Below are 26,798 nucleotides of genomic sequence, written 5' to 3'. Positions count from 1 at the left end.
GGCTACCTGTGTCTGGACTTCCAAGGATTCTACTAGCGGAAATCAACAGCCTGTCCACAAAGTCCTGATATGGTTCATCAGAACCCTGCCGAATGCTAGCTAAACTTCCACTAGTATCTCCTTTAACTGGCAACCTTCCCCAAGCACGGCATGCGGCTGTCGCAACTTGCACGTACACTGCAACGGGAAAATCAATCTGATTTGTCTGTCCCTCATATGGACCCTCTCCTAAAAGCATGTTGCTATCCCAGTCTGGGTTACCAGCCTGAGCATTAGAAGCAGCAGTTTTCTTACTGGCGTCTCGCCATTCAGAATCCCAAAGCAAAAAATCTCCTCCTGACAGGGTAGCCTTGGACAGAGTCTTCCAATCTGAGGGGGTTAAGTTTGACTCCGCAACTGTGTCCAATAATGCTTGAGTGAATGGGGCTGAAGGACCATATTGCACAACAGCTGCCTTTAACTCTTTTAACAACTTGAAATCCAAGGTCTGGTAATGTCTGGTCCTAGCATTTTGCTGATCAACTACCTCGACCACAGGAAATGCCAGCGTATTAGACGAATTCTGTCCTTTCCCATGAGCCTGACTCACAACTCTTTCTAGCGGCACTTGGTGAACTACAGAAGAGTTACTCTTCTCTGCTTCTGAGATCTTTTTTAGTTCCCGAAGCTCATTAGTCAGCCTCTGAAGCTTAATCTCAAACTCTAACTCACTTAGCCGTGTGTCCCTATGCGTAGCACCTCCCGAAGTGGTGACTATAGGTGAAGCGGGAGATTCGCAAGAGGACCAGTTCTCATTAAGGTAATGGGCAATTCCTCTATCTGAGTGATTTTTGTTAAAATTCAGTCCATCATCAGAGTTTCCACATTTATCAATTTTTGAGTTAAGAAGATCTTTTTTTGAGGAGGCCTTCTCTGATAGGCACTCCTCCTGAAATACCACAAGTTCCGCCTGAGGGCAATTTAGCCCTGGAGAAGTTGCATCTTTTATAGCATCATTTACAAGCGCCCAGAGACCTAGGGTAAAATTATCTGTCTGAGCGATATTTAGGGCCTCACCAACTTTCTCCCAGGTTCCACAATTTATCGTTTTTTCTTCTTTGAACCATGGACAACAGCTATCTATCTTATCTAAAAAATTTCTTACTAATTGTACTTCAAGCCTTACTCCTTTTTCCTTAAGCAACTCCTGAAAACTAAAAACAACCGCCTGATCCATGATTTTGAACCCTTCTTTCTTCTACCTAAGCAGTTTTCTAAAAAACTGCGGCACACCGCCTGTCTCCGTATCTAGTTCCGATTAACGAACTGCTGACCCCAAGCAGAAACAGTGTTGGGTCAGCACTGCTTCAAACTTGATTCGTATCCTACCGCATCCTCAGCAACACTTTACAAAACTGAAAATTTTTAGGCTAGCGCTAGCATGTGTACCTGTCCGTTGCTCCGATGCTCCTCCGATACGAAGATCCTTTCCTTTCTTGTGGAGCTCCACACAGCAGTCGTTTCTCTTAGCATCCCTCTGCCATTCTTCAGGTCCCTGTTCGGGCACCAACTGTTGCGGCCCGCCCGCAGTCCACAACACGAACGGTTCGCTGAGAAAGGCAGTTCAGGCTGAAAAGAGAGGAAACTAGACGGGGCGGAAGAAAAGAATGGAGCCAAGACAAATCCTGATCAAGACTCAATTTTATTAATTCCAGACACTCAGTTAATAAAGGAAGGGGGAGGGAACCCAATTTCCCGCCAAGTAACTCAGGGTCCAGTAGCAGGACGAACACGTGTGTGACTCCAGGCAGCAAAGGCAGGTTCCAGCAGTGGGCGTGGCAGGACGAATGAGCCGGTAGCTCCACCCTTGAGCAGGCAGGTTCCAGGCTGGGGGGAAGGGAGGCCACACTCGACTCTTTGAAACAACTTTCACAGGGCTCACATAGACCATGGTTGAAAGAAACACCCACATTCATTTAGGGAAGATGTTCTACTTGTCGTTCTATTTTGAGATGACCACCATGACCAAAAGCAACTTGGAGAGGAAAGGGTTGACTTGGCTTACACTTCCATGAAGTCAGGGCAGGAACTGAAGCAGAGACATGACAGGAACCCTGCTTACAAGCTTGATTCCCATGGCTTGCTTAGCCTGAGAGAGGCAGTTCCTTGATTGGGGATCCCTTGCCCTGGGGACTCTAGTTTGTGCCAAGAATCTGGTTGAAGCTGTCCAGATCAGTGACTCTATACCCAGAAGTTTCTTTGAATTAATGCCATATTTGAAAATGTCTCAGAGATACCATGCTAAGATACCGTACTGCTGCTAAGATATCAACATCTCTTTGTGATGCTGAACAAGAAGTGTATTTGACTAGTTTTAAAAGAAAAAAATGGGATCTAATGACATTTGATACTTCATTATTTTAAAATGGTGCTCCAAGTATACTAGGGAAATGGGGGATGAGGGGCAGGAAGGTTCGTGTCCAGCTCCGTCTTAGTTCACAGTGACATCTTGAAACCCAAGAGACACTGAGTTTCATCCAGTCATGTGGATACAAAAGCTCCCTCATTGCTCCTGCCAGGTATTAGCCAGGTAACTTCATGGAAAAGCTATTGGGGAAAATTTTCTCTTATTTTGAGCTAACTAACCTCCTCACTTCCTTTGTACTAGGAATCAAACCCAGAGCTCCAGCCACAGAGCTACACTGCCAGCGCTAGGAAGGAAAAATTAAGTCAAGAGTCAAAAGCATGATTTTGTAGTTAAACCTTTTTATCTTTAACTTAGTTAGAAGATTACAAGACAACCACTTTGCAGTACACAGTGGCACACACCTTTAATCCCAGCACTCGTGGGACAGAGTCAAGAGTCAAACAGATCTCTGTGAGTGTGAGGCCAGGTCTACTTAAGGACTTCTAGGGCTACACAGTGAGAACCTGTCTCAAAAATAAAGAATAAAATTAAAAGGGAGAGAAACTAACTCTTTGGGATTTAAAGTGCAAATGACATATGGTTAACTGATTACGTTAAGCTGAGACTTCACTCAGCTCCTGGGTTTTGTGTGCCAACCTATAGGTGGGCCAGATACTGCCTACATACAGTGTGGTATAGCTGGAATTTTGGTCTGATCTCCAGCTTGGCTCCTGGTAGTTTTCTCTCGGGCACTGTGTCCATAGTTACTCCTTCTTCCTCCTGCTGCGTGCTGGGGACTGGGGTCAGCCAGAGTTTGCCGTCCGCAGCACTGCTTTTCTCAGGAGCAGACATGGCAGACACAGAGTGGCTGAGGGAATAGGGGCTCCAGAGGTGGTGCAGGGGGAGGCAGCCCTGGGCTCCTCGTGGGGATTACTCGGGCAAGGGGAGAGAAGAGTTTCCGGCTAATTCTGTGAATATCTGAACAAGTCTGGCATGGCCTGCCCCTCTCATTTGTGCACCTGCAGTAATGAAAATGAGGGTGTGGACGGAGGAGGGGAACATGGTTTACAATGGGGACAACGCACAGCAGAGGCCCAGCCAGTGTCCAGTCCACTGCCAGTACTTACCACTAAGTACATGTCTGTCTGTCTCAAACATTCTGTGAGCTGCTTCAGAGCAGAATTTGGGGGGAAGGGATACTCTGTAGGTATTACAAAAGCTAGGATTACCTGTGACCACCCAATGCCCGTTCTTGGGGCTACACAGGGCCCTGCAGGCCCCGCAGCGTGTGGAAGCACTGTGCATGCTGTCCCTGTCCCATCCTGGAGCAGCAGCTAACTGTGCCTCTTTGCTTTCCAGCTGTGTCGACTCTACAAGTTCATCGAGCAGAAGGGGGATTTGCAAGACCTAACGCCAACCATCAACTCACTAATAAAACAGAAAACAGGAGTTGCTCAGTTGGTGAAGTATAGCTTAAAAGACCTCGAGGATGTTGTCGGGCTGCTGAAGAAACTTGGCATGAAGTTACAGGTTTGACAGCTGTTCTGTGCTGGCAGTTTGGGCCTGCCATGATAACAGCGGCCCCAGGGGATGGGGCTTATTTCCCTAATGTTAGTGTTGTATTTCTCCAAAGCTCAGGATTTCTTTGCAAGCGACACTGTTTCTGTCACACACACCCACTCTGTGGCGTGTGCCTCAGAGAGGGTGTTACTGTCAGAGCTTGGCGGGCTCCAGTAAACAGTTCTTGCCCGATCTTACTGAAGGGTTTTGTTTATGCAGAATAATTGAGACAGAGTTGTAGTCCACATTCCACAGCTGAGGCTGCTGCCCCATATGTGTGGCCATTCCCTCCACAGGTCTCCATCAACCTGGGCTTGGTCTACAAGGTGCAGCAGCACACTGGCATCATCTTCCAGTTCCTGGCATTCAGCAAACGCAGGCAGAGGGTTGTGCCTGAGATCCTTGCCGCCGGTGGCAGATACGACCTGCTGGTAAGGGCAAGCCCTGTGTGTTGACTTGCTTTGGCCTACTGCTAGTTCCTCTAATTCCTCAGCTCATTCCCCCTGTCATGATGCAAAAAGTTAACCCAGTAAATCCTATGGAATCCCTGTAGCATTTATCTAGGAATATAAATGTATCTTCTTGCCTCTTCTCCCAAGTTCTGAGATTACAGGCATGTACCACGCCAGGCTTGTGAGGGCTTGCTTTTTTTTTTTTTTTTTTTTTTTTTTAGCTGTTGCTTTACCTAGAATATATTTCTTTCCTGTTTCATAACCTGGCCTCCGGTCTATCCACAGATTCCCAAGTTCAGAGGCCCACAGACTGTGGGGCCAGTCCCCACTGCTGTCGGTGTCAGCATAGCCATAGACAAGATATTTGCTGCTGTCCTCAACATGGAAGAGCCTGTAAGTCCTGATGCTTGCCGGCACGCTTTGGGGCATCCCCACTCCTCATGTTACTTACCTACCTTTGGAGCACAGCCTGCCGAGTTATATACTCACTCCCACATGCCAAGTAAGGACCAGCATGGCAGCAGCCACCAGCTGGCACAGTTCCCTCTATGATACTCCCACCCTCCTGAAGACAATGGCAGAACCACAGGTTGAGAGCTCAGTCCCCAAGTCGGCCCCTCCACTTCCAATGCCAGGTAGAAGCCCTCTTTCTTAGAGCAGGACACAGAACTCAGAGAAACCCTGTATCGACCTGGCTTAATATAACTGACATTAACGTGAAGAGGTGAGGACATGAAGAGCTTAGGCGCTTCAGGAATGAACACCTAGCCCTGTGTGGTGCACCATCAGCAGGGAGCCTCCTTCCAAAACACTCTGAACCTTGCCCTTTGCTGTTTGGTGGATGCTTCATTATATAGCAGGGTTGACAATGTCACCAGTGACCCACTTAGCCCCTTCCCCTCCCAGAACTGGGGCTGTGTCTGAAAGCTCCAACCCTTTATCCTGACTTAGTCTGCCCAAGGGCCAGGTCCCTCTCCCCCAACCCCGTCTCAGTTATCTCATTAACATAGAAAGACCATCACTTTGAAGAGTCTAGGATTTTAATAATCGGGAACAAAGGGCACAAAGCTGCTTTGAAGACCTAAAAGCTGCAGCGCGAGTGTTTTAAAGTTACCTTTCCTGTGCCCAGGCCAGGCGAAGAGTTGTCTCTTCCTTGCTTCTCTGCTCTCCGGCTGCTGCCGATTCAGGCATCTCTCCTACTTAACTCTCCACATCCGTAGTACACTATGTAAAGATAACATATTCTGCTTGTTAACACACTTTTGTCAATTCTCTTGCTCAAAAACCCAGCTAGTCTACAAAGCTTAAAAAAAAAATGGCTTTTTCCCATTTCAGGCAAGATCTGTTTTCCCTGGGTGAAGGGGTAGGAGTGGAAATGTATCTTCCTAATGGCACAGGACAGCTGAAATTATGTCTGTAAAGATCTTTTTTAAATTGTCTTGTTTTCTGTTGTTTCGAGATGTCATTTTAAACCAAAGCCATCTGCACTGTGTGACTGTTCCCAATTTCAGGGGCGTTAGTTCGTCAGCCCTAGGATGCTGCTCTCACCCCGCAGCTGCAGTGTTCCCCACCCCCACCCCGTGTAACTATGTTTCCTATCAGGTTACAGTGAGCTCCTGTGATCTCCTGGTTGTCAGTGTTGGCCAGATGTCCATGTCCAGGGCCATCAACCTAACCCAGAAACTGTGGACAGCAGGCATCACTGCAGAAATCATGTATGACTGGTCCCAGGTAAGGGACAGAAAGCTGTGAATGACATGCAGATGGTTACGGATCAGGATAGATCAGCCTTTCACAGGCATGGCCACCTGAAGCCACCTGAAGCCGTAGGGCCCAACCATAACCCTAAGCTCATTAAAACGCTGAGATTTCTGTTGGTTTTGCTTACTCGTTGTAACTCAATGGTAAGTCTCTCAAGGTGAGCTTTGTAGATGATAATGGTGTACTGTGTAGGGGTCTTGATTGGGTTCACTTTCTCTGGCAGAAAAAATCTCAAGCACACCAGGGAAAATGTCAGACACAGCAAGGCACAGAGAGGGAGAAGCGAGACCCTTCCCAGAGTGGAGCCTCTGGAGCCTCATGTCTGGTCTCCTTGAGGATGGGTGTTTTAATGGCCTTTGAGCACTCTATGCCCCCTAATTTAGGGTTGGTCAGTTTAATCAAAGACAGGGAAGCTGTTTGGTCCAAAACATTGGGTATTTGTATGGTCTGGCCTTGAACTTGTTAGACTAGTTTACTGGCAGTGGTGCCCTACTGGTAGAAGAAGCCTTTAAGCCTTTAAGACTTTGTCTCAGTTCAGGAGCGTGAGAAAGAAGCTGGAAGTTTGCCATCTTTCCTATCCGTTTACCCTCTGCCCGCCATATGTGCCCGCCTCTCAGGGGTCTGTGTAACTCCACTCCCTGTAGCAATGTCAGAAGGTTGGACAGAGGGGCTAGCAAGATGCTTATGTGCCCTCGATGCTCTTCCAGCGGACCTAAGTTCTGTTCCCAGCCCCCCATATCAGGTGGCTTACATCAGCAAGTAACTCCAGCTCCAGGGAGTTAATTCTAGCCCCTGCAGGTACATACACATGTGTGGGTATGCACAGAAAGACACACACACACACACACACACACATAATGTAAAAACAGTTTTAAAAAATTGGATGTGCCTGCCAGTCTACACCAGAGTCTGTCAAATAGGGTTTATCTCTGTGGGTGGAGTTACCTCTTGCGTTAGCATCTGATGGCTACTACAACAGATGGCCACAAGGCCAGTGTGTTAACAGTTCTGTTCTAAGATCCTGGAAGTCAGAAGTCAGGGTCAAGATGACTGGCAGGGCTTGTCCCTCCAGAGGCCCGAGGCATGGGTCTGTACCTAGAGACCTCCTGCACTGGCTGGGCCCTTCCTCCTTTAAACTCAGCAGTGTGGAATTTTCTTTCCTGAGGAGGCTTCCTCTTCTTTGTCCTCAGTGAGACTTCTATCTTTACCTTCTCTCTACCTCTGGCTACCTCAGCCCCTGTGATGGCCCAGGGCCACCATTGGACAGGTTCCAGGGACTAAAATGAGGACATGCTGTGGCCAGCTTGCCACACTGAGGGCACTCTGAGCTTGTGTGTCTGTGGATCTGTAAGTCATCAGCGCGCCTCCAGTGTGCAGACCTGCTATCTGCTCTAGCTGTGGAGGTGAGCAAAGTGTCACCCTGGACACCTGCCTGCCCTTCACAATTGGAGTTGGGAGCTTTAGATACCCAATGTCTGCATTATCAGGCGTGGAGGATGCTTGTACATTAGCTACACTAATGGCACCCCAGGGCTCTGCAATGACTGGAACCCACAGGCCAACTCTCCCACCATGAGCTTTCTGCAGCTCTGTGTGTTCATATAAAAACTGTTGTCAATTTTTTAATCATGTAACTGAAAAAGCATCTATTTGCTTGCTTCATATGTTGTTAGAGAAGTGTTCGGGTGTTCAGTTTGTTTTTTGAGACAGGATCTCACTGTGTAGCCCATCCTCCTGCCTCAGCCTCCTCCTGGGTGCTAGGATTATAGGCAAGAACAAAATACCCAGCTTAATTCTGCTTTGTTCTAGCTGCTGTCTTTTTATTCCTTTGCTTTCCTAAAATGCTCTGTGTGTGTGTGTGTGTGTGTGTGTGTGTGTGTGTGTGTGTGTGTGTTACAGAACTTGGCACATTTTGTTAAGGTTTGAAGCCATTGAAAACCTCTTCCTGTCATGGCTGCATTACTTGTTTGCCATCCTTCAACACAATCATGAAAGTAGCGAAAGCACAAGAGAATTCCTTCCTGGAATTCTGTGCTCCTCTCAATAGCATTCCTACCCCCTGAAGTCAGCATATTTAGTAACTCACCTTGGGAATACAATTAGCAGCAGTTTTTTCATTGTCCTTAATGACTTGAAGGGGCTCCAGGCACACTGTGTCCATTTGTCCCACTGTTTGTTTCAGTCCCAGGAAGAGTTACAAGAGTACTGCAGACACCATGAAATCACCTATGTGGCTCTGGTCTCTGATAAAGAAGGAAGCCATGTCAAGGTAAAGAGGGAAGGGGAGGGCTGGAGATGGAGCTCTGTGGTTGAGCACTTACCTAGCATGGGTAAGACCCTTGATTCAACACACACACACACACACACGCACACACACGCACGCACGCACGCACGCGCGCACACACATTCAAGACCATTGGGAAATCAACTAGCATTTTCCACAAACTGTTTCCTGTGGAACCTCTAGTGTACTTCAGCATGCTCTTTTCTCCTCTTCTCTTCTCTTCTCTTCTCTTCTCTTCTCTTCTCTTCTCTTCTCTTCTCCTCTCCCCTCCCCTCCCCTCCCCTCCCCTCCCCTCCCCTCTTCCCTCCCCTCCCCTCCCCTCCCCTCCTCCCTCCCCTCCCCCCCTCTCTGGCTCTAAACTCTATCATGACTGATCATCTTCCTAGAGAAAATAGATAAATTTTTTAAATCTACATTTTTTGGGTACTATTTCTATGTATAGGTGTTTTGCCTCCATCTGTCTGTGAACCATGTGTGTGCAGTTCCTACATAGGCCAGAAGAGGGAATCTGATGCCCTCTTCTAGAGCTGGAGTTGCAGATGGTAGTAAGCTGCCACAAGGAATGAAGCCCAGGTCCTGTGAGAGCAGCCAGTGCTCTTAGCCACTGAGCCATCTTTCCCAGCCCCAAGCTCTTGTCTTAGGAGAGCTGTGCCTGCCAACAGCTTGTCTTCTGGAGTCTTCCTAAACAATTTTACTCTGTTGTACCTAACTAAAATTGTACATAAACCTACCACCGCACGACCTTTTCAAATATTGTTTTGAAAGAAAAAATTGGCCTTTATCTCTCATTCTCCTTATTTTCTCCTATAATGCTGTCAGGATGAGTTAGACATGTGTTTTAAGAGTTTGTATGCAATAAGGATTGCACCTCAAATGTGTACATATCCTCATCATAAAATCACATGGCCCAGGCTAGAGATGGCTTGGTGGGTAAAAACATGTACTGCCTTGCAGAGATCCTGTGAGTCCTCCCAGCACCCGCATCAGGACTCAACTCCCTGTAAAGCCAGCTCCAGAAGAATGCGACCCCTCCAGCCTCCTCAGGCATCTGCACTCGCGTGCTCATAGCTATAGACACATACATACACATAAATAAAAAACAAACAAACAAGGCCCACACAGGCCTACATACCCAGCTGTTCAACCACCTCTTTCAGGATGAGCAGGGAACTGTGTAATATGAGAGCCATTTTTTTTTTTAATTCTGTCATCTCTAACTATTCCTGAACAGACCATGTATCTCAGGAACAGTTTCAATGTTTGGAGATTTGGTTCATCATTGCTGTATCCTTGACCTTGTAATAGTGTATGTCAAGATGTTGGAGCACACTCCACAGCTGTGACATCTAAAATCATCTCAGAGCCTGAGTCAAGGCCCTTACCACCAAGCCTGATGACCTAAGTCCACTCCTAGGACTCCCATAGTAACATAGTAAAAGGAAAGACTCCACTCCTGCCAACTGATCCTCTGATCTCAGACACACCACAGCATACATGCAGCCATACACATCACAAAACTAATAAAATAAAGTTTGGGGGGTTTTTTTGTTTTTTGTTTGTTTGTTTGTTTGGGGTTTTTTTGGTTTTTCAAGACAGGGTTTCTTCTCTGTGTAGCCCTGGCTGTAGACCAGGCTGACCTCGAACTTGGAAATCCGCCTGCCTCTGCCTCCCAAGTGCTGGGATTAATTAAAGTACTACTTTAAAAAACAAAAGACTGCTAAATGTCTTCCAGAAAGCAGAATCCTCCCCAATTAAGACCCACTGACTCCAAACTGTTGACCCAATTGCTTCACTAGGGCACACTGAGCTACCATTTTGGCTTCAGAAACTTCCAAATGATAAATTATTTCATTCTTTCCAAGGTCAAGTCCTTTGAGAAGGAGAGGCAAACAGAAAAGCGTGTATTGGAATCGGATCTTGTGGATCACGTTATGCAGAAACTAAGAACCAAAGTTGGTGACGAAAAAAATTTCAGGTAAATTTATAAAGAAAACAAAGTAATTTAGCTGACAATTTGTGAAGCCAAAACTGAGCAGCCCCACCTACTTATTTCCTGGTGAAGGCCCCTTTGTGTGCACCATAACATGACAGAAGGAAAGTAAACACCATAGGCAGAAGGAACAGATCCATGGAGTGGCCTGGGTTTGTGAGAACTTACTCCCTAGGACAGTGTACTGCAGCTGAAGACGGAATAGGGGCCCATGTCTGTGATCTCACCACTTAGGGGATTGAGATTAGAAGATCACAACTTCAAGGCCAACCTGGGCTGCCAAGTGAAGTCAAGCCAGCCTGTACTATATAGTCACACCCTAATACCAATCTCAATTTTTTCAAAATCTATTAGAAATTGACACTTAAACATTTAAAAAATACTTATCCATTTTAAGTGAAAGTAATAGCCAAGTCATGTTAACCTAGATAATATATCTTAGTAGAATAAAAAACTTTATTTAAAAAATAATGAGGCTGGAGAGATGGCTCAGTGGTTAAGAGCACTGACTGCTCTTCCACAGGTCCTGAGTTCAATTCCCAGCAACCACATGGTGGCTCACAACCATGTGTAAATGGGATCCAATCCTCTCTTCTGGTGTCTGAAGACAGTGACAATGGACTCATAACATAAATAAATAGTTCTTTTGAAAATAATAATAGTAATTTCAGTTTCAAAGGTGGTGTTGTGTTCAGAAGTCTCCAAGGTGTTGCACTTTGTTTATAATCTCTCCAGAGCTTTAGTGGAAGAATGTCCACCGTGGGATAGAGAGTATTACGGCAAAATATGCAATTTACATATAGAAAACATCTGGAGGACTGACTGTACAGGATGTTTGACTGTAGTTACTTCTGGGAGACTATAAAAGGGCAGTGGGGTTAGAAAAGGTCTTACATCTTCACAACTCATATGGGCTCGTATCCAAACAAACAGATCTAGGTATTATAATCCTGACAAATACCTACAGTCCCAGCACTTGGAATGTCAGTTCAAGGTCAGCCCCTGCTACATAGTAAGTTCAAGTCCAGCCTGGGATCTATGAAGCCCTGTCTCAAAAACAACCAGAAGGCAGAAAACACTTAAATTTAAGGAGATGTCAGTAATTCTCAACAAGTAGCAGTTTTGTCCCCACTGGGACATCTGACAGTGTTTGGAGACAGGCTGTTGTCACACTGGGGTGCAGGTGTAATAGAGGCTGCTGGGACATGACAGAGCACAGGACTGATAGATGCACCTCCAGCAAAGAACATCTGACACCAAGGACCATGACTGCCAGGACTGAGGCGTCTCAGCTTAGAGAATACAAGGCTTGCTTTGCCACCTGTGCCCCCCAGTCACCCCCTCCAACACACACTTTCCATGACCACTTAGTTTCCATGAATTCACTGGCAGGCTTTTTTCAAGGAATGTGCTATTCTTGAAGTCACCAGTCAAATCACAGACGTTCAGAAAATTAAAGGGAAGGAGCACTACCATGTCTCTTAAAGGTTATAAATTAATGTGCAGGCTTGAAAGAGCGTCTGTGTACAGCTTTTGAAACTTCTCCTGTGGTGGTCACCAAGGCTCCTGGCTGAGTGAAGGTGGGGCCTGCTACTGCTGTTTCTTTGTATTGTAAGGGAGCGAAAAGAACACCCATTACATTTCATTAAATCAGCTGACTCCGTGGAGCCTGGATTTCAGACCCAGTTGGATGAATCAGGGATGTTGTCTTAGTCTTTTAACCTGAATCATGTCCTTATTTTTTTTTTAACTTGCTCATGAGAAAAAGCACCACTAAGAGCATTTTCTGTTTTGTTTTTTCCTCCAGTTAATAACTAAGAGGATCGTGGTTTTGTATTCAGTAGGAAGGTAGCATGCTCTAAGGGCACCCTTATCTGAGTTGCTTTTTGCCTCATTGACATTTGCTAACTGACTGTTTGCTTGTTTTTAGAGACGCTTCTGATAATCTTGCCGTACAATCTCTGAAGGGGTCGTTTTCTAATGCTTCAGGTATAAGTACTAATTGAAATCCTAGCCTTAAGAATGCTGTGTCGGCTTAGGGCTAAGGCTGATGGATGCCTTCTCACGCCGAAAATACCTTTTAAAAGGAAAGTGTCAACCAGGCTGTATCACATGAGATGTGTTCCAATATCCTGGAAGTGCTAAGGCAGCTTGGGCTCAGGCCAACCCTCTAATCCTAGTCTGTCTCAGTGTTGTACTCACACATGTGATTTAACCTTCGTTTTACTCAGTTCACTATATACATGCAATGTGGATATTTCCCTCATACAACAGACTAAAGAAAAGCAGCTCAAGCCAAATATGGTGGCACATGCCTGTAATCCTAACACTCAGGAGACTAAGGCAGAAGGATGCAGTGTAAAGCCAGCCTGGTCTATAAATATTATATAACTAGACTCCACCTCAAAGAGACAAAAAGAAAGAAGGCCGACATGAGTCACAGCCAGATGTACACTAGTAGACAGCTCTTTATGGAGTGTTCTAGAAACTGGTCCCAAGTAAAGACTTTAACATGAAACTCTCTCTCAGGTTTGTTTGAAATCCATGGAACTACAGTAGTCCCCAACGTGATTGTTCTAGCACCAGAAAAGCTGTCAGCCAGCACCAGGAGGCGACATGAGATTCAGGTATAGCACATCCACCTTTTTTTCTTTGCTTGCTTGCTTGCTTGCTTTTATTTTACGTGTGTGGGTGTTTTGCCTGAATGTATGTCTGTGAACCATATATCTTAGAGGCCTGAAGAGGGCATTAGATCCCCTGGAATTTGACTTGCAGTTTGACTATGCAGGAGCTGGAAACTGAACCTGGATCCACTAAGCCATTTCTCCAGCCGCTTGTCCTTGGCTTTAAATATAAAGATCCTTTCCCTTCTAACCTGGTGGCTTCTGAAGATCTCATTAGCAAAACTTCTCAGGTGCCATAATTCAGCCCATCTGTTCTCCAGAGATGTTAGTAAGCAGCAGCTGTCAACAGATGATCCATTTAATCTGCCTACATAAGAGCATTTTAGACCAGCCACAAGAGTAGTTCTCATGGTTTCAGTGTCTGCTGTATGCCTGTACTAAGGCCATGTGTGCAACCTTAGAGCACGTGCAGTATGCAGTTATAAAAACAAGAGAAGTAACTGAATGTGTTGAATGTGGCAAGAGTGTGCCATGATCCTAATGGGAGACGATGTTAAGAGCATTTGATTTGTTGCTGTTGTGATTTTTGTTTGGTTTTCCTTTGGTTTTTCAAGATAGGGTTTTGCTGTCCTGGGCTCTGTAGTCACTCTGTAGACCAGGCTGGTCTTAATAGTTGGGCTGTGGTGACCAGCCCAACTATTAAGAGCATTTGTGTGGTGGTGTACACTGTAATCTCAGGTGCTTGGAAAGATCTAAAGTTTGAGGCCAACCTGGGCAACATAACAAGACCCAAAATCAGTTTCCCCTCAGCCTCCAGCTCTCTCCAAGCTATATCAGGAACAAAGCTTTATGTTCTGTTTGAAGGCCTTTCTAAGCTCTGGCTTTGTCATGCTGTTGTTTTCTAGAATGAGAAAAAAAACACTAACATGCTCTGAACTCCATTTTTTATTAGGTACAAACCCGACTTCAGACTGCGCTTGCCAATTTACATCAGAAAAGCAGTGAAATTGAAATTTTGGCTGTAAGTCACATGCTCTTTAACAATCTGAAGATAGCATCTGTCTGCATTGTCTAGTGTGGTCTCAGAATTCAGGGCTATTTTTGCTGTCAGCTGTATCTGGTATCAGACCTGGCTGTTCCTCATGTGAATTACAGGCAGTCTAACACTAGAAAAAGCTGGGGAGAAAAGATGGTCATTTGTGTATTTCTCTTCTTCTCTTCTTTTTTTTTTCCTAAGGCCACACTCATGCCGAGGCCTTAGTAAGTGCACGTGGCAGCATTGCACCTTTGAGGTGTCGATATGATCTGAACTCCAGCCTCCAGTGCTTGTTAGCTCACATAGTCCAGTTAAAGTCTGCTTTAGGAGCTGGGAAGATAACTACATGGTTAAGGCATGTGCGAACTAAAGTTCAGGTCCCCAGAACCCACAATAAATGCCTATGATTCCAACCTTAGCTGAGGAAGACACCAACAAGTTGGCACAAATTAGGCATCAGTTAGCTCTGGGTCTCACTCAGACTCTGCCTCATAGAATAAGATGGAAGAGCAGCGAAGAGTATTTTCAATACCAACCTCAGGTCTTCACACACATGCACGCATGTGTGCACTGAAAAAAATTACAGCAGCCCTGTTCCTCTCCTCAGCCCCAGCCAGGGTGAGCTGCTGGGACTTCATACATGATATATGCTTTCTGTGTATTAACAGGTGGACCTACCCAAGGAAACAATCTTACAGTTTCTATCATTAGAGGTAAGCAACGGCAACAATTCTGCACTGTGACTTTTACAGTCTTGTCAAAGAGAAACTGGTAAAAGGTCTTAAACTTCTTTAGTAATTAGTTTGTCTGGCAGCATCAGGAACTGAGCTAGTAACGCTGGTCCTGCTTTTCCTATGTGTTATGGGCATTCCTGAATCAGAATCACACAGCCACAAGGCTCAGAGCCAGGACTTGAGCCTAGCAGATAGCATAATCTAGTTTCTTACCCATAGCACCATGTGTTCCCAAGCCAATCTTCACCCCAGTTCGGGAAGCACAGTCACACAGAACACTCTGCTGTAAAAGACCCAAAGGGCTGTTTACAGGTTTATACTTTTATACATTTTCTTCCAGTCTTTAAAATTTTCAACTGTCCCATGGTAGTAAAATAATCATAGCTACAGGTGATTTCTATATTTTGTGAGGAAGAATGTTACCAGGTAGCCTATCCTAGTTTGCTTTTTGTAGCTCTAATAAAACGCTGACCAAAAACAACTAGAAAGGGAAGGTTATCACCTCTTATTACAGACTAGAGTCCCTTACTGAGGGAAGCCAAGGTTGAACTCCAAGGCAAGAATGTTTCTACTAACTGACTAGCTGGCTGGCAGGCTTGCTTTATAGACCAGGCCTGCCTGTCTGGGATAGCACTACCCACAGTACGCTAGGCCTTCCTGCATGAATCCCTAATCAAGAAAAATGCCCCAGGAGCCAACTGCTGGAACCAGTTCTTCTATTACTGGCCCCTCTTTCCAGCCTAGTTTGTGTAATTAACAAAAACTAACCAGAATATAGCCCAAGCTGGCCTTGAACTGCAGTAATCCTCTTGCCTCAGGCTCCTAGGAATGGAGATGACAGGCTACAGGTTAATTTTTAAAGCATTTCATAACAAATAACTTTTTTGTCTATCCATACTGTTCAGTCATAGATTTAAAATAAACTGAATTAAGATTGGGATTGGAAGCAAGAGGTCCTCAGTTGAGGGCCAGACAGCAGGACAGACTAAGACCCTGCCTCCTCATTACTGTTGGTCAAACAAGCACACAGGACTCTGGCAGTTTGCTGGATTTTGATTCAGTTCAGTGAGTACACATGAAAGGCAACAGTGTCCACTATACACAGGAAATGTCCAAGAAAAGCAATCTAAAGTCACATTTCGAATACCCTGGCTATGGCAAGGCAGAGCAGGCTCTAACTAGATACCTGTAGTCTCAAAAGAAAATTGAAGCTTCAAAGGAAGAGCCACAGACTCCCCATCTCCAACATGGCTGACCCACAAAGTCAGGCAGTAACCCTGCTGCTCTGCTCTGTCACATCTGGTCTCATCTTTCCTAGTGGGATGCTGATGAACAGGCATTTAACACAACTGTGAAGCAGCTGCTGTCACGCCTGCCAAAGCAAAGATACCTCAAACTCGTCTGCGATGAAATTTATAACATCAAAGTTGAAAAGAAGTAAGTTATAGCAGGTTTCATGTGGTTAAAATTTAGGGAAGGGTCTGACTGAGTGTCAAGGGTTAACAGTCAACAAATTCTAGACTGTGAATCACTGTGAGGATCTTATCAGTAGCACTGTGAGCCTGAGTGTAGCATCGGGGTATTGTGTGTGTGACATGTGGAGACATGGGGTTCGTGCCACTTTCCTTGTCACCATTTCTTTTTGAGACAGGGTCTCTCTCTGAGCCTGAAGCTCATCAGTGAGCTAGGCTGACTGGCATCACTGACTTCGGGGACACACATATCTCTACCCTGTCCAAGGCTACACTGTCAGGAACCACTCTGCCCAGCTTTTAACACTGCTTCTAGGGATCCAAACTCAGTGCTTGCTTGGCATGCACTTTACCAACTGAGCCATCTCCCAAGCCTCAGAAAACATTTACACAACTAAATCAGGGATGATGGCATACAACTATAATCCTAGAACTTGGGATGTAGAGACAGATCAGGCATCCAAGGTCATCCTTAGCCTTATAAGCAAGTTTGAAGGCAGTCTGGGTTCCATGAAACTCAGTCACAAAAAAAGCAAATGACATTAAAAAACAAAACAAAAAATGACTACCTTTGCTGTGTATGTCAAAATGCCAGTCATTTATGTCACTGTTTAACTAAAGGACATCAAGGAAGTTTGGTAGTGAATGGCAGTTTCTTTTCAGAACTTAATTGCAAACTGTCAATCACAGCTCCAAGAAAGTTTATGCAGTCTTTCTAGTGATCAATCTCCTACCATATTTTTAATTAAAACAAAGCTATGAAATTATTTTATCCCACTAAGTCTGCCATCGGTGTGCTTGTCCTTTTCTCTTGCAGGGTGTCAGTGCTGTTCCTGTACAGCCTCAGAGATGACTACTACAGAATCCTATTTTGACCCTAAAGAACTGCTGCTGTATTGTTCAAATGGACAAGGACTTATACTGAAATAATGGAATGTTGTGCATTCAATTCATTTTAACTTAAAATTCTAATAAGCTGTCCTACAAAGCTAAGCTTTGTCGGGTTTTCATGTATAAATTTACCTTTTTGATATAATAAATGTTTCATACATATCTGCTGTTTTCCATTTGCAGTTCTGCCATTAGTGGAGCTGGAGGAGAAGACAGACACTTGTCTTCCTTTGGTCCTAAACACTAAGCACATAAAACTGTCCTAACATTTACATTCTCCTAGTAGATAAAAAGGCACAGAGATCAAAAGTCATCCATCCCTTGTGATCTATTCTGCCTCTGTAGCTGGGTGGGAGGGCAGAACAGGGTCTCACTATGCATCCCAGGTTGGCCTCAAACTCAAAATCAGTCTGCCTCCAGACCACTGAGATTACAGGTTATGCCACCACGCCAGGCAGGATCTTTATTCTTGATGATTCTCCAATATTTATCTTAATGTCATTAAGCAAACTCCTGTTTGGCTATGAGAACTCAGACTAGCTGAAGGAATCATGTAAGATTAGATAAGGTCCAGGAAGACAGATGGCTCGGCATTAAAGATGCTTGCTGCCCAGCCCAATAACCTGAGTTCAGTCCCAGACACACATAGTACGAGAAAACCAATCATACAGGTTGTTGCTGTGGCACAGAGCAAATGTGCAACAGACATACAAAATAACTAGATGCATTTTTTGTTGTTTTAAATTATACAACCAAGAAAAACAACCCACCTGTAGGATAACACAACTTTTAATAAAACTATTACAGTAATCTCAAGACAAGGTAAAAATCACTGAGTAACTGTACCATCTAGAGTTAGTAGTTATTGTCATAAATAGGGTAGGAAAAAAAGCAGCTAGCCTGGAGATTAATGATGCATAGCTCCTCAAAGATGACTAGAAACCTTATGGCTGGAATCTAAGAATATCCAGCCACACAGCACAAATCAAAAACTGGCTTCTTACCACAACTAGCCCATGACCATCCCAGTCCTTCTCTCTTAAAGTACCCTTCCGTGAAAACAGTTACATACAGAGGTGCTGAAAGCAGCAAACAGAGGAAGAATGCACTTGTGCAGCTGGTTGGTAGCAGCCACGCCTGTCACTGTGCTGGTTTGCTCTTCTTACTCTTGTTCTTCTTGTCCCTCTTCTTCAGCCCGTCCATGTTAGCTCTCAGTAGATTTGAATAGGCCTGAAAGCCAGAACAAGAAAAGGTACCAACTGGGGAAGCAGGTGACTTTCACACAGACTTGGAGTAGCTGGCATGAGAAAGCCTTCTGGGACACCTGTACTGGCAACTGGTATGCCATCAAAGTCTCCACTCCTTCAGCAGCTGAGGCATACTCCCCAGGGAGCTGTAGGCTGTGCACTCCCCAAGCAAAAAGGAAAAACTTCAGGCAACTTCCTACTCAACAATATCATAGAGCATATCTGAAGTTTAAGAAAGAACTAGTCTTAAACGGAAAGAAATCAAGGCAGCCTGGTCTACAGAGTGAGGACCAGGACAGCTAGGGCTACACAGAGAAACCCTGTCTCGAAAAACAAAAAAAAAGGAAAAAATAAAAATAAGGTAGGCAGGAGGGAAAGGAAACCACTGCTGAACAATATTCATAAAATGAAAGTGTGGGCAAGCGGAGAAGTCAGGCTCCATCTTGGGCGGCAGCACGCCCTCAAGGAGGACTGGAGAACAGGGAATGGAACTTACCATCTGAAACTTGTTCACTTCCTTGGAGCTCACCTGCAAAGAGAAAAACATCACCTCGCACCTATTCACCCAAGAAAAGTCAAAATGTTCATCAAGACAACACCTAGGCCAGGCATGGTGGCCCACAAACACCTTTGGACCTCAGCACTCTGGAGAGAGAAGCAGACAGATCTCTGTGAGTTCTAAGCCAGCCTAGTCTACATAGCGAGTTGCAAGACTGCACAGAGACCCTGCTTCAAAAAGACAACAAAAAGACAACTAATCTTTAAATACTAATTCCCAACTTCAGGGGTCCCAGTGTACTCACGGCTGTCTACCCACCCTAACCTGCTCTCAAGAACGAGCAAAGCGGCTCTGTGCCTTCTTCCATATGACATCTACAGCAGGATGGGAAGGCAGAAGTGGGCTCCCAGCAAACTATTCACCTCTCTAAAATCCCTCAGACAAACACACTCTGATAATCCCAAACCCAGCAACTGTGAGATAAAGCTGGGACGATCGTCCGGTACCACAGTCTTTAAATTTAAGGTAAAACAAAAAACAAAAAAAAAACCTTATACAGATGCCCCTACGTTTTTCTCTTTGGATTCTGAGTGATATCAGAGGACTTGTCAAAAGTGTTCATTTTCTTATGCAAACTACATTCAAACTTCTCCCTCTGCTGAGCATGTGGTGGCTCTGGCCTGGAGTCCCAGTGCTCGGCAGGCTTGGCCTGAACAGGAACAAGCTCCAAGCCAGGATGGGCTGGATAAGCAAGGACCTGTCTCATGAAACTCTGTCTTCCATTGATTCAGACTGATAGAAGCACAATTCAAACTGTCATAAAAGAAACAATACCTAGGAAAAATGCTGTTTCACATTTATGACAGCTAACCATAACGGCAATGTAGCCTTGCTTGACCTTGACAGTCGTCTCAAGAGAACATCAGCTACCGTCCACAGTTTCCTGAGTACCCTGTACTACTGTCATTACAGGCTCACTATAGAATTAAGAAGCATTGGCTCTGAATCCAGGGAATCTTTGTTTTGCATATTCACCCTTTCATAAAAAGATCATGGTCCTTGACTAGATATCCTCTGTAGTACCAAGCCTAACCTGTAGCTACCTTTGTTAAGTGAGCCGCAAAGACCTGGAAAAAATCAGGTTAAAAATAATCATCTAGGGGCTGGTGAGATGGCTCAGTGGGTAAGAGCACCCGACTGCTCTTCTGAAGGTCCAGAGTTCAAATCCCAGCAACCACATGGTGGCTCACAACCACCTGAAATGAGATCTGATGTGTGTGTCTGAAGACAGCTACAGTGTACTTACATATAATAATAAATAAATCTTAAAAAAGAAAATGTCTGTGTCTATAAAAATAAATCATATACGCAAAAAAAAAAAAAAAAATCATCTAATTCCCAGAACCTATGTACCGATGGAGCAGCAGAGAAAGAAAACACAGCCAGTCCTGCTTCACAGCAGCTCCTTTGCTCACTTCCACGGAACTCCAGCAGAACAAGCATTCGGCCTCTACTTTCTGTCTAACAGTTTATTGCTGATAGTTTGTCCTACAAAAACAGTAATTGGGAAGGTGGTGCACACCTAGGATTCCACCATGTTGGAGACCGAGGTGACCTAATGAACCTAAGTTACCCGCGACCTTATCCCAACCAAACAACCCACCCCCTCCGCCAAAAAGAAGCAAAAGTAGATCCTGATCCCACAACAGCCTGGGAGTGACAAAATGACAGGGAAGGGGGACCCGGACCTAATCCTGACATGCCCCTCCTCCCTCAGGGGGCGGGGGTGAAGCGCAACCCAGGGCGATGACTTAGCAGGATGAAGACCCTGGCCTGGGTCACATCTCCAGCTTCACAAAAACCATCACTGTCATCTGTCTCAGTTGATGAAACACTCCTGTGACACCAGCATGGGCTGAAGCGCCTGGTGTGAGCTCCCTAAATCACAAGTTCAAAGTCAGCCTGAGTAGACTGCAAGACACTATTTTAATTTTGTTTTAAATCTGTTCTCCTAGCTAGCACTGAGACAGGTTGCTCCTGTACCTTGGCTACTTGAGAGAAAACTGACTTTTTCTGAGTCGGCCAGGCCAACACAAAAGAAAGCAGAGCCTTAAGAAAGGCCTCCAGCTCACCACAGTGCTGATCTTCCTTTTCCCATCCGTGGCTCTCAACAGACACTTGTTTTCTGCGGGCTCGAGGCCCTCCACAGAGCTCTTCCTCGGGATAGGTTTGGTGCGACCGTCATCTGTGTTTAAGAAAAAAAAAAAAGTCCACCCAGGTAAACACCACCACAGGCGTTGCTTCTGGGTCCAAAGTGAAACTCTGATGATCGTAAGGAAGGGTCCGCCATCACTCCCATATATATAGTCACGACACCGCCATCACTCAGGATACGGCCAAAACTAGGAGCAACGACTCGCTCGATAAACACTGGGACCTCACTAACGGAGCGGGGGCCGGGCTGCCTGACAGCGGGCGTCGGACACACTTGGGGCCCCACTGTCACGGTGAATGGGTGGCCGGCGCCGTTCCGGCCACGAGCCCCGGAGGTGGCCGGTGCGGACAGGCCGGGGGCCGGGCTGTCCCCTCCCAGGCGTCCCCGCGCGGCCCCGGAGATTGCTTACACTTCTTGAGGGTGATGAACACGCTGCCCGACGAGCGGCACTTCTGGAAGAGCCTGGTCAGCTCCGTCAGGAACTGCAACACAACACGCCCCGTTAGGCAGCCTCCGCTCCTCGCCCCGCCGCCTCACAGCCCCGGCCCGCCCGCAAAGGGAGAACCGCGACCCGAGCTGACCCCACTCGCTCGAGTCCCGGGCCCCCGGGGCCGCCGGTACCTGCTCGCTCTCGAGCAACACCATCCTGAGCTCCGCAGGTCCCGACGCCCTCAGCAGAAGCCTCCAGCGGTTACAGCCGGAAGGCTCGCTCGCGCTGGGCGGGACTTCCGCTTTAGTTACACGTCTTCCGTCAATCCTCGCTTCGCTCGGGTTGCCTTGCGCCTGCGCGCTCGGCGCCTCCTCCGGCGTCTATCCAGGATGAGGAATGACGCTTTCAGTGGTTGGACTGCGTTGTCAAGCTACACCGTAGGCTGTAAGAGGGAATGAGAGCAAAAGAAAGACTGGATAGACATATGCAAGTCACCCAAGAGTCCACTGACTCACTTTCCCCATTTTTTACACAATGATCTGGTTTCTCAGAACTTCCTAATGAAGATGAAGATGTGAGGTGTTTTTATAGATGCATTGTTTACATTTAGGAATAAGTGGCCAAGGAGCTCCAAGTTTCAGTATCTTTGTTTGAGGTATCTTTAGAAAGAGAGTACTTGCTCTGAAGGCATTGTTGATCTCACTTTTCACTGTCAGCAGGAAGCACAGGCTAGACCCCAGAAAAAGGTGCTTTTTTTTTTTTTTTTTTTTTTTTTTTTCTGTTTCCAGGGTCCATAGTTTTTTCTTTCTATCCTACTTCAGAGCGTGGGAAAATATGTGAAAGTGATTGGAGAAGGAGCCGGATCACACAGGGCCTTTGCCACGGTCAGCAGGGCCCATAGCCACAGAAGGCTCAGATGTTGTTCCTGGTAGAAAGAGGGGAGTGGAGAGGGGGTGGCTCATGGGTGGAGTGTGAGTATCTGGATTTAACATGTTTAAAACTTTTAAATCCAGACAGAAATGATGGCCCATGACTTTAATCTCAGCACTCAGGAGGCAGAGACAGGCAGAGGATCTCTGTGAGTTCAAGGCCAGCCTAAAGTGGAAACTTGTGGTTTCTTTGGTAAATCAGTTATATCAAAGAATATTTTGCTGAAGCAGACACAGGTAAAAGGATGTTTCGAAAGAACAAAAAATGAAGGATTCTTCGATAACAACATGCATGCATTGGTTCGCCTTACATTGAGTAGCTGAGCTCTGTTTGTCGTGACCCCATAGAGAGAAATGCACACACACACACACACACACACACACAAACCTTCTGGTGATATGCTGCAATTTCTTGCCACTTCCTCGGACTCCAGCCAATTGGCAGAGTGATGTCAGCTGATACAGACTCACATGGAGTTTTGCTAAGTCATACTGAGGCAAGACCCTTGGAGGACACGTGATGTTTGGAGGGAGTATAAACAGGACTCAATGGACAGTGATGGGGGCTTGCATAGTTAGTTTTGGAGTGCTTCTTGGTCTTGCGTCTTCAATGATCTTCACGTCATTCAGAGAGACACGGCAGAGAACTTCTCCTGGCTTAACTGCTCCTGCTGACTCGAGTGGTTTTGGCAGAGGCCTGGCAGTTTCTGCTAGGTCGTACCACCACTGCTGGTTCATGTTTGCTATCCCAACACTTCTGAGTTGGACTGCTGGGCTGCTTCTGTATTAATGAAGTATTTGCGAGTGGATGGAGCTGCTGCTACTGAACGCTATGAACTGAGCTGCTGATTTCCTGACAATGGGGGTGGGATTTACTCCAAAGAATAATTTCTAAACAGATACACTTCCCCCGTATCCTAATAACCTGTAGGTAGTGGGCTAGAAGGGAGGTTAGAGCATTTAGGAACCATTATTAAAAGTAGGGTTTGAGAAAATTCAAAAGTTACACCAGCCTGGTCTAGAGTAAATTCCAGGACAGCCAAAGAAACCATGTCTCGAAAACCCGAAAAGCAAATCCAGAGAGAAGGTCTTGATAAGAACGTTGTACACAGACAATGACAATCATATTTATATTTGAAAGATTCCCCCACCTGTGGCATAGAGAATACACTATAAAGAAGGCAGAACTGAGTGTATCTACACGTGCCTATAATCCCAGAGCTAAGAAAGTAGGAAGGTAGATGGCAAATTTGAGCCCTGTCTGGGCTACAGAGTGAGTTCTAGGCCAGTGTCTTAGGGTTTCTACTGCTGGGATGAAAACACCATGACCAAAAAGCAAGTCATGGAGGGAAGGGTTTATTCAGTTTATACTTCCAGAGCACAGTTCCATCACTGAAGGAAGTCAAGACAGGGGCTCAAACAGGGCTGGTACCTGGAGGTGGGAGTTGATGCAGAGGTTATAGAGGGGTGCTGCTTACTGGCTTGCTCAGCCTGCTTTCTTATAGAACCCAGGACTACCATCCTAGGGATGGCACCACCCACAGTGGACTGGGCCCTCCCCTATTGATCACACTTATTGATAAAATGTCTTACAGATGAATCTCATGAAGACATTTCATCAACTGAGGCTTCTTCCTCTCTGATAACTCTACTTGTGTCAAGTTGACACACAGAGCCTGCTAGTACAGCCAGCCTTGGCTACATGGGGAAATCTTTCTTAGAGAGAGAAAGAGGGAGAGAGAGACACACAGAAAGAGACACAGAGAGAGAGAGAGACAGAACTGTGCATGTTGATACATAGTTTTAGTCTCAGCATGCACGAGGCAAAGGCAGTCAGATATCTGTGAGTTGGATGACAGCCTAGTCTATGAAGCAAAGTTTGGCTAGCCACGGCTACATAGTGAGACCTTGTCTCAAATAAATAAATAAATAAATAAATAAATAAATAAATAAATAAATAAAGGCTACATAGTGAGACCTTGTCTCAAATAAATAAATAAATAAATAAATAAATAAATAAATAAGAAAGAGGAAAGTGGGAGCCCAACTAGAAGATTGTGCTAGCTTCCTATTGCCTCCATACCAAGAGCCCCAAATCTAGCTTCACACAGCAGACATTTACTATTTTTCATCTCAGGGCAGCTCGAGGGATGGTTCAGTGGCCAACAGCCCTTGTTGCTCTTGCAGAGGAACTGAGTTCCATTCCCAGCACTCACAGGGTGTCTCACAACTGTCCTTAACCCCAGTTCCAGAGGACCCAACAGACAAATACTTGGTGCACAGACATGCATACAGGGCAAAACGTTCATAAGTATAAAGAAAAATCTTTAAAACATGAAATTTTTAAAATTTATTCTTTTATACCTCTGGATCAGAAGTCAAAAACCGGTGTGTTTAGAGGGCTGAATTCCATCTGGAAGCTTCCAGGAAGAATGTGTTTCTTAACAGTCTAGATGTTACTCGCATTCCTTGGCTCATGGTCATGGCTTCTTCTTCAAATCACTACAAGCTCCATGTTCTCATGGTTACATCTACTACTAGCCATAATTAATGGTCTTGCCTTTCACACACACATACACACACACACACACACACACACACACACACACACACACGAAAAAAAGCAGTTTTTATTTGAGGCAAGGAGAAATCTGACCCAAGGGATTACAGCTCTAAGCACTCACAACGTAACTGTTAGTGGCATTCCCTGGGCTATATAAATCTTGCTCCTCTTTGATTGGAAAAGGTGCTTGTGTTGAATCTTCCAGTTGGGTAAGAAGAAAGACCAAGAAAGGCTGGAAGAAACAGCTCAGCTACTGCCAAAGCTTTCCAGATCTTACGTTCAACTAACACATCCTTGCTGTCTGATCTGCAAGGTTCTACCCAGTGCAGGCACGGGCCATGTAACACTTAAAAAGGACAGATGCGGGCCATGTGACAAAAGGACTGACGAGGCAGGAAGAACAGGTGCACATTGCTTGGGGAGGAGCAGGCATTGGAGCTTCAGACTCCTGTGTGGAAGAGGTCATCCTTGTATTTGTCATAGCTCCTCAAGGCGCACACCCTCCATCCAGTTCCTGTTGGGGCTGAGTAGAATAGTCTTATCATTGACGCTCAGCTGGAAGTCAAAGACCTTTAAGCTCTCAACAATGTGTGCAGGTGTCACAGACTTGGGGATTGACACTAAGTTCTTTTTTGGGAAGAACCAGGTAGCCCTCGGGCTGTAGTTTCATTCTTGGCTGCAGTTGCCTTGATCTTGGGATCCTCCAGGAGAGAAGGCTCTTCAGGCTTGGCCCAGGGCCTGTCAGGAGAATCAAGGGGACTATACGAGGTCACCCCAATGCCTCTTGGACTGGCAGTACTGAGTCAATTTCTCCTGAGTTAGGTGTGAGTAGCACTCAGTCTGATGAACCACAGGTTTCTATGTTAAGCCAGGTTTGGCTGAGATCCTCTTGATCTGAAGAGGGTTGAAGTCAGAGACACCTATTGCTTTCACCAAACCTTCATGCTCTAGTTGATCCGTGGCTGTCCAGGTGGTCCCCCAAATCAGTGTCACTGAAAATCATGTTTCCTGATGCATCCACAGGAAATAGGCCCAGGCTTGAAGCCTGCTGGCCAGTGAACAAGGCAGAGGTCCAGGCAGTGGAGTGGCAGGTCGCCGAGTGTCTTCTGACAGGCTCCTTTCACCGTGTCCCTGTCGTGCACCATACACCACAGCTTGCTGATGATGAAGAACTGGCGTGCCCTACCTGTTCCTTGAGTATCTCCTGGAAGACCACTCCCACTGCTTCCTCATTCTGGTGCACTGGGCACAGTCAGGGTGAAGGTACCCAATGTCAATAGCAACCTGCACAGCCCTAGTCACTTGGCCAGGAGGGGATGTCCCGGTACCCAGACCCAGAGCTGGCCATGACTGCTGCATGTTACACACCCTAGCCAACAACTGTGATCCTGCCTTCTTAGGAGGAACACATGGAAAGTAGGATCAGAAACCTAGGCATGGGCTGGAGAGATGGCTCAGCAGGTAAGAACATCTGTTGCTGTTGCAGAGGACCCAGGTTCAATTCCCTGATCCCAGATGACCATTCACAACTGCCAGTTCCAGGGATCCAATATCCTCTTCTGGTTTCTGAGGGCCCCAGGCACGCATATAATACATAGACGCGCATGCAGGCAAAATACTTATACACCTAGACAAAAATAAATCTCTTCTTTTAAAAAAGGTAGGAGCCTAGTCATGAGCCGAGTGTGGCACTCATGCCTGGAAGCCCAGACTCTGGAGATGGGG

General features: G+C 45.9%; 2 protein-coding genes, 1 long non-coding RNA gene and 1 pseudogene across 5 annotated transcripts in view; 1 reads left to right on the top strand and 3 right to left on the bottom strand.

Annotated features, from left to right (window-relative positions):
* The window catches only part of Eif2ak4 (eukaryotic translation initiation factor 2 alpha kinase 4), a 94,970-nt gene extending 77,631 nt beyond the window's left edge, over nt 1-17,339 (top strand). For all 3 annotated transcript variants that reach the window (XM_021183477.3, XM_029471630.2, XM_029471631.2), the window contains 12 exons: nt 3,746-3,916; nt 4,243-4,377; nt 4,684-4,791; nt 6,001-6,129; nt 8,342-8,428; nt 10,306-10,418; nt 12,364-12,422; nt 12,963-13,060; nt 14,010-14,078; nt 14,762-14,806; nt 16,146-16,264; nt 17,117-17,339. In XM_021183477.3, the coding sequence (XP_021039136.1) occupies nt 3,746-3,916; nt 4,243-4,377; nt 4,684-4,791; nt 6,001-6,129; nt 8,342-8,428; nt 10,306-10,418; nt 12,364-12,422; nt 12,963-13,060; nt 14,010-14,078; nt 14,762-14,806; nt 16,146-16,264; nt 17,117-17,174 (1,191 nt within the window). In that variant the 3' untranslated portion in view covers nt 17,175-17,339. The remainder of the gene's footprint in view (nt 1-3,745; nt 3,917-4,242; nt 4,378-4,683; nt 4,792-6,000; nt 6,130-8,341; nt 8,429-10,305; nt 10,419-12,363; nt 12,423-12,962; nt 13,061-14,009; nt 14,079-14,761; nt 14,807-16,145; nt 16,265-17,116) is intronic.
* LOC147005838 (uncharacterized) lies at nt 4,327-8,437 on the bottom strand. The gene is made up of 3 exons (XR_015046497.1): nt 8,246-8,437; nt 5,513-5,622; nt 4,327-4,449 (listed from the first exon to the last, which is right to left on the bottom strand). It is a non-coding gene; the product is annotated as an uncharacterized LOC147005838 (long non-coding RNA).
* Nucleotides 17,340-17,963: 624 nt separating the features above from the next.
* On the bottom strand, nt 17,964-21,877 carry Srp14 (signal recognition particle 14). The gene is given in 7 exon segments (XM_021183465.3): nt 17,964-18,284; nt 18,287-18,334; nt 18,337-18,420; nt 18,934-18,966; nt 21,069-21,181; nt 21,561-21,633; nt 21,773-21,877. Coding segments are annotated over 7 exon segments (405 nt in total). The 5' UTR covers nt 21,797-21,877; the 3' UTR covers nt 17,964-18,254.
* A 3,636-nt stretch (nt 21,878-25,513) lies between these two features.
* Nucleotides 25,514-26,432, bottom strand: LOC110306910 (aldo-keto reductase family 1 member B1 pseudogene; annotated as a pseudogene).
* Between the last annotated feature and the right edge of the window lie 366 nt (nt 26,433-26,798).

The sequence above is a fragment of the Mus caroli genome, unplaced genomic scaffold (genome assembly GCF_978045245.1).
Source record: "Mus caroli unplaced genomic scaffold, Mus_caroli_1 scaffold_2, whole genome shotgun sequence".
NCBI classification, from domain to species: domain Eukaryota; kingdom Metazoa; phylum Chordata; class Mammalia; order Rodentia; family Muridae; genus Mus; species Mus caroli.
This window is presented reverse-complemented; position numbering and strand designations above follow the sequence as displayed.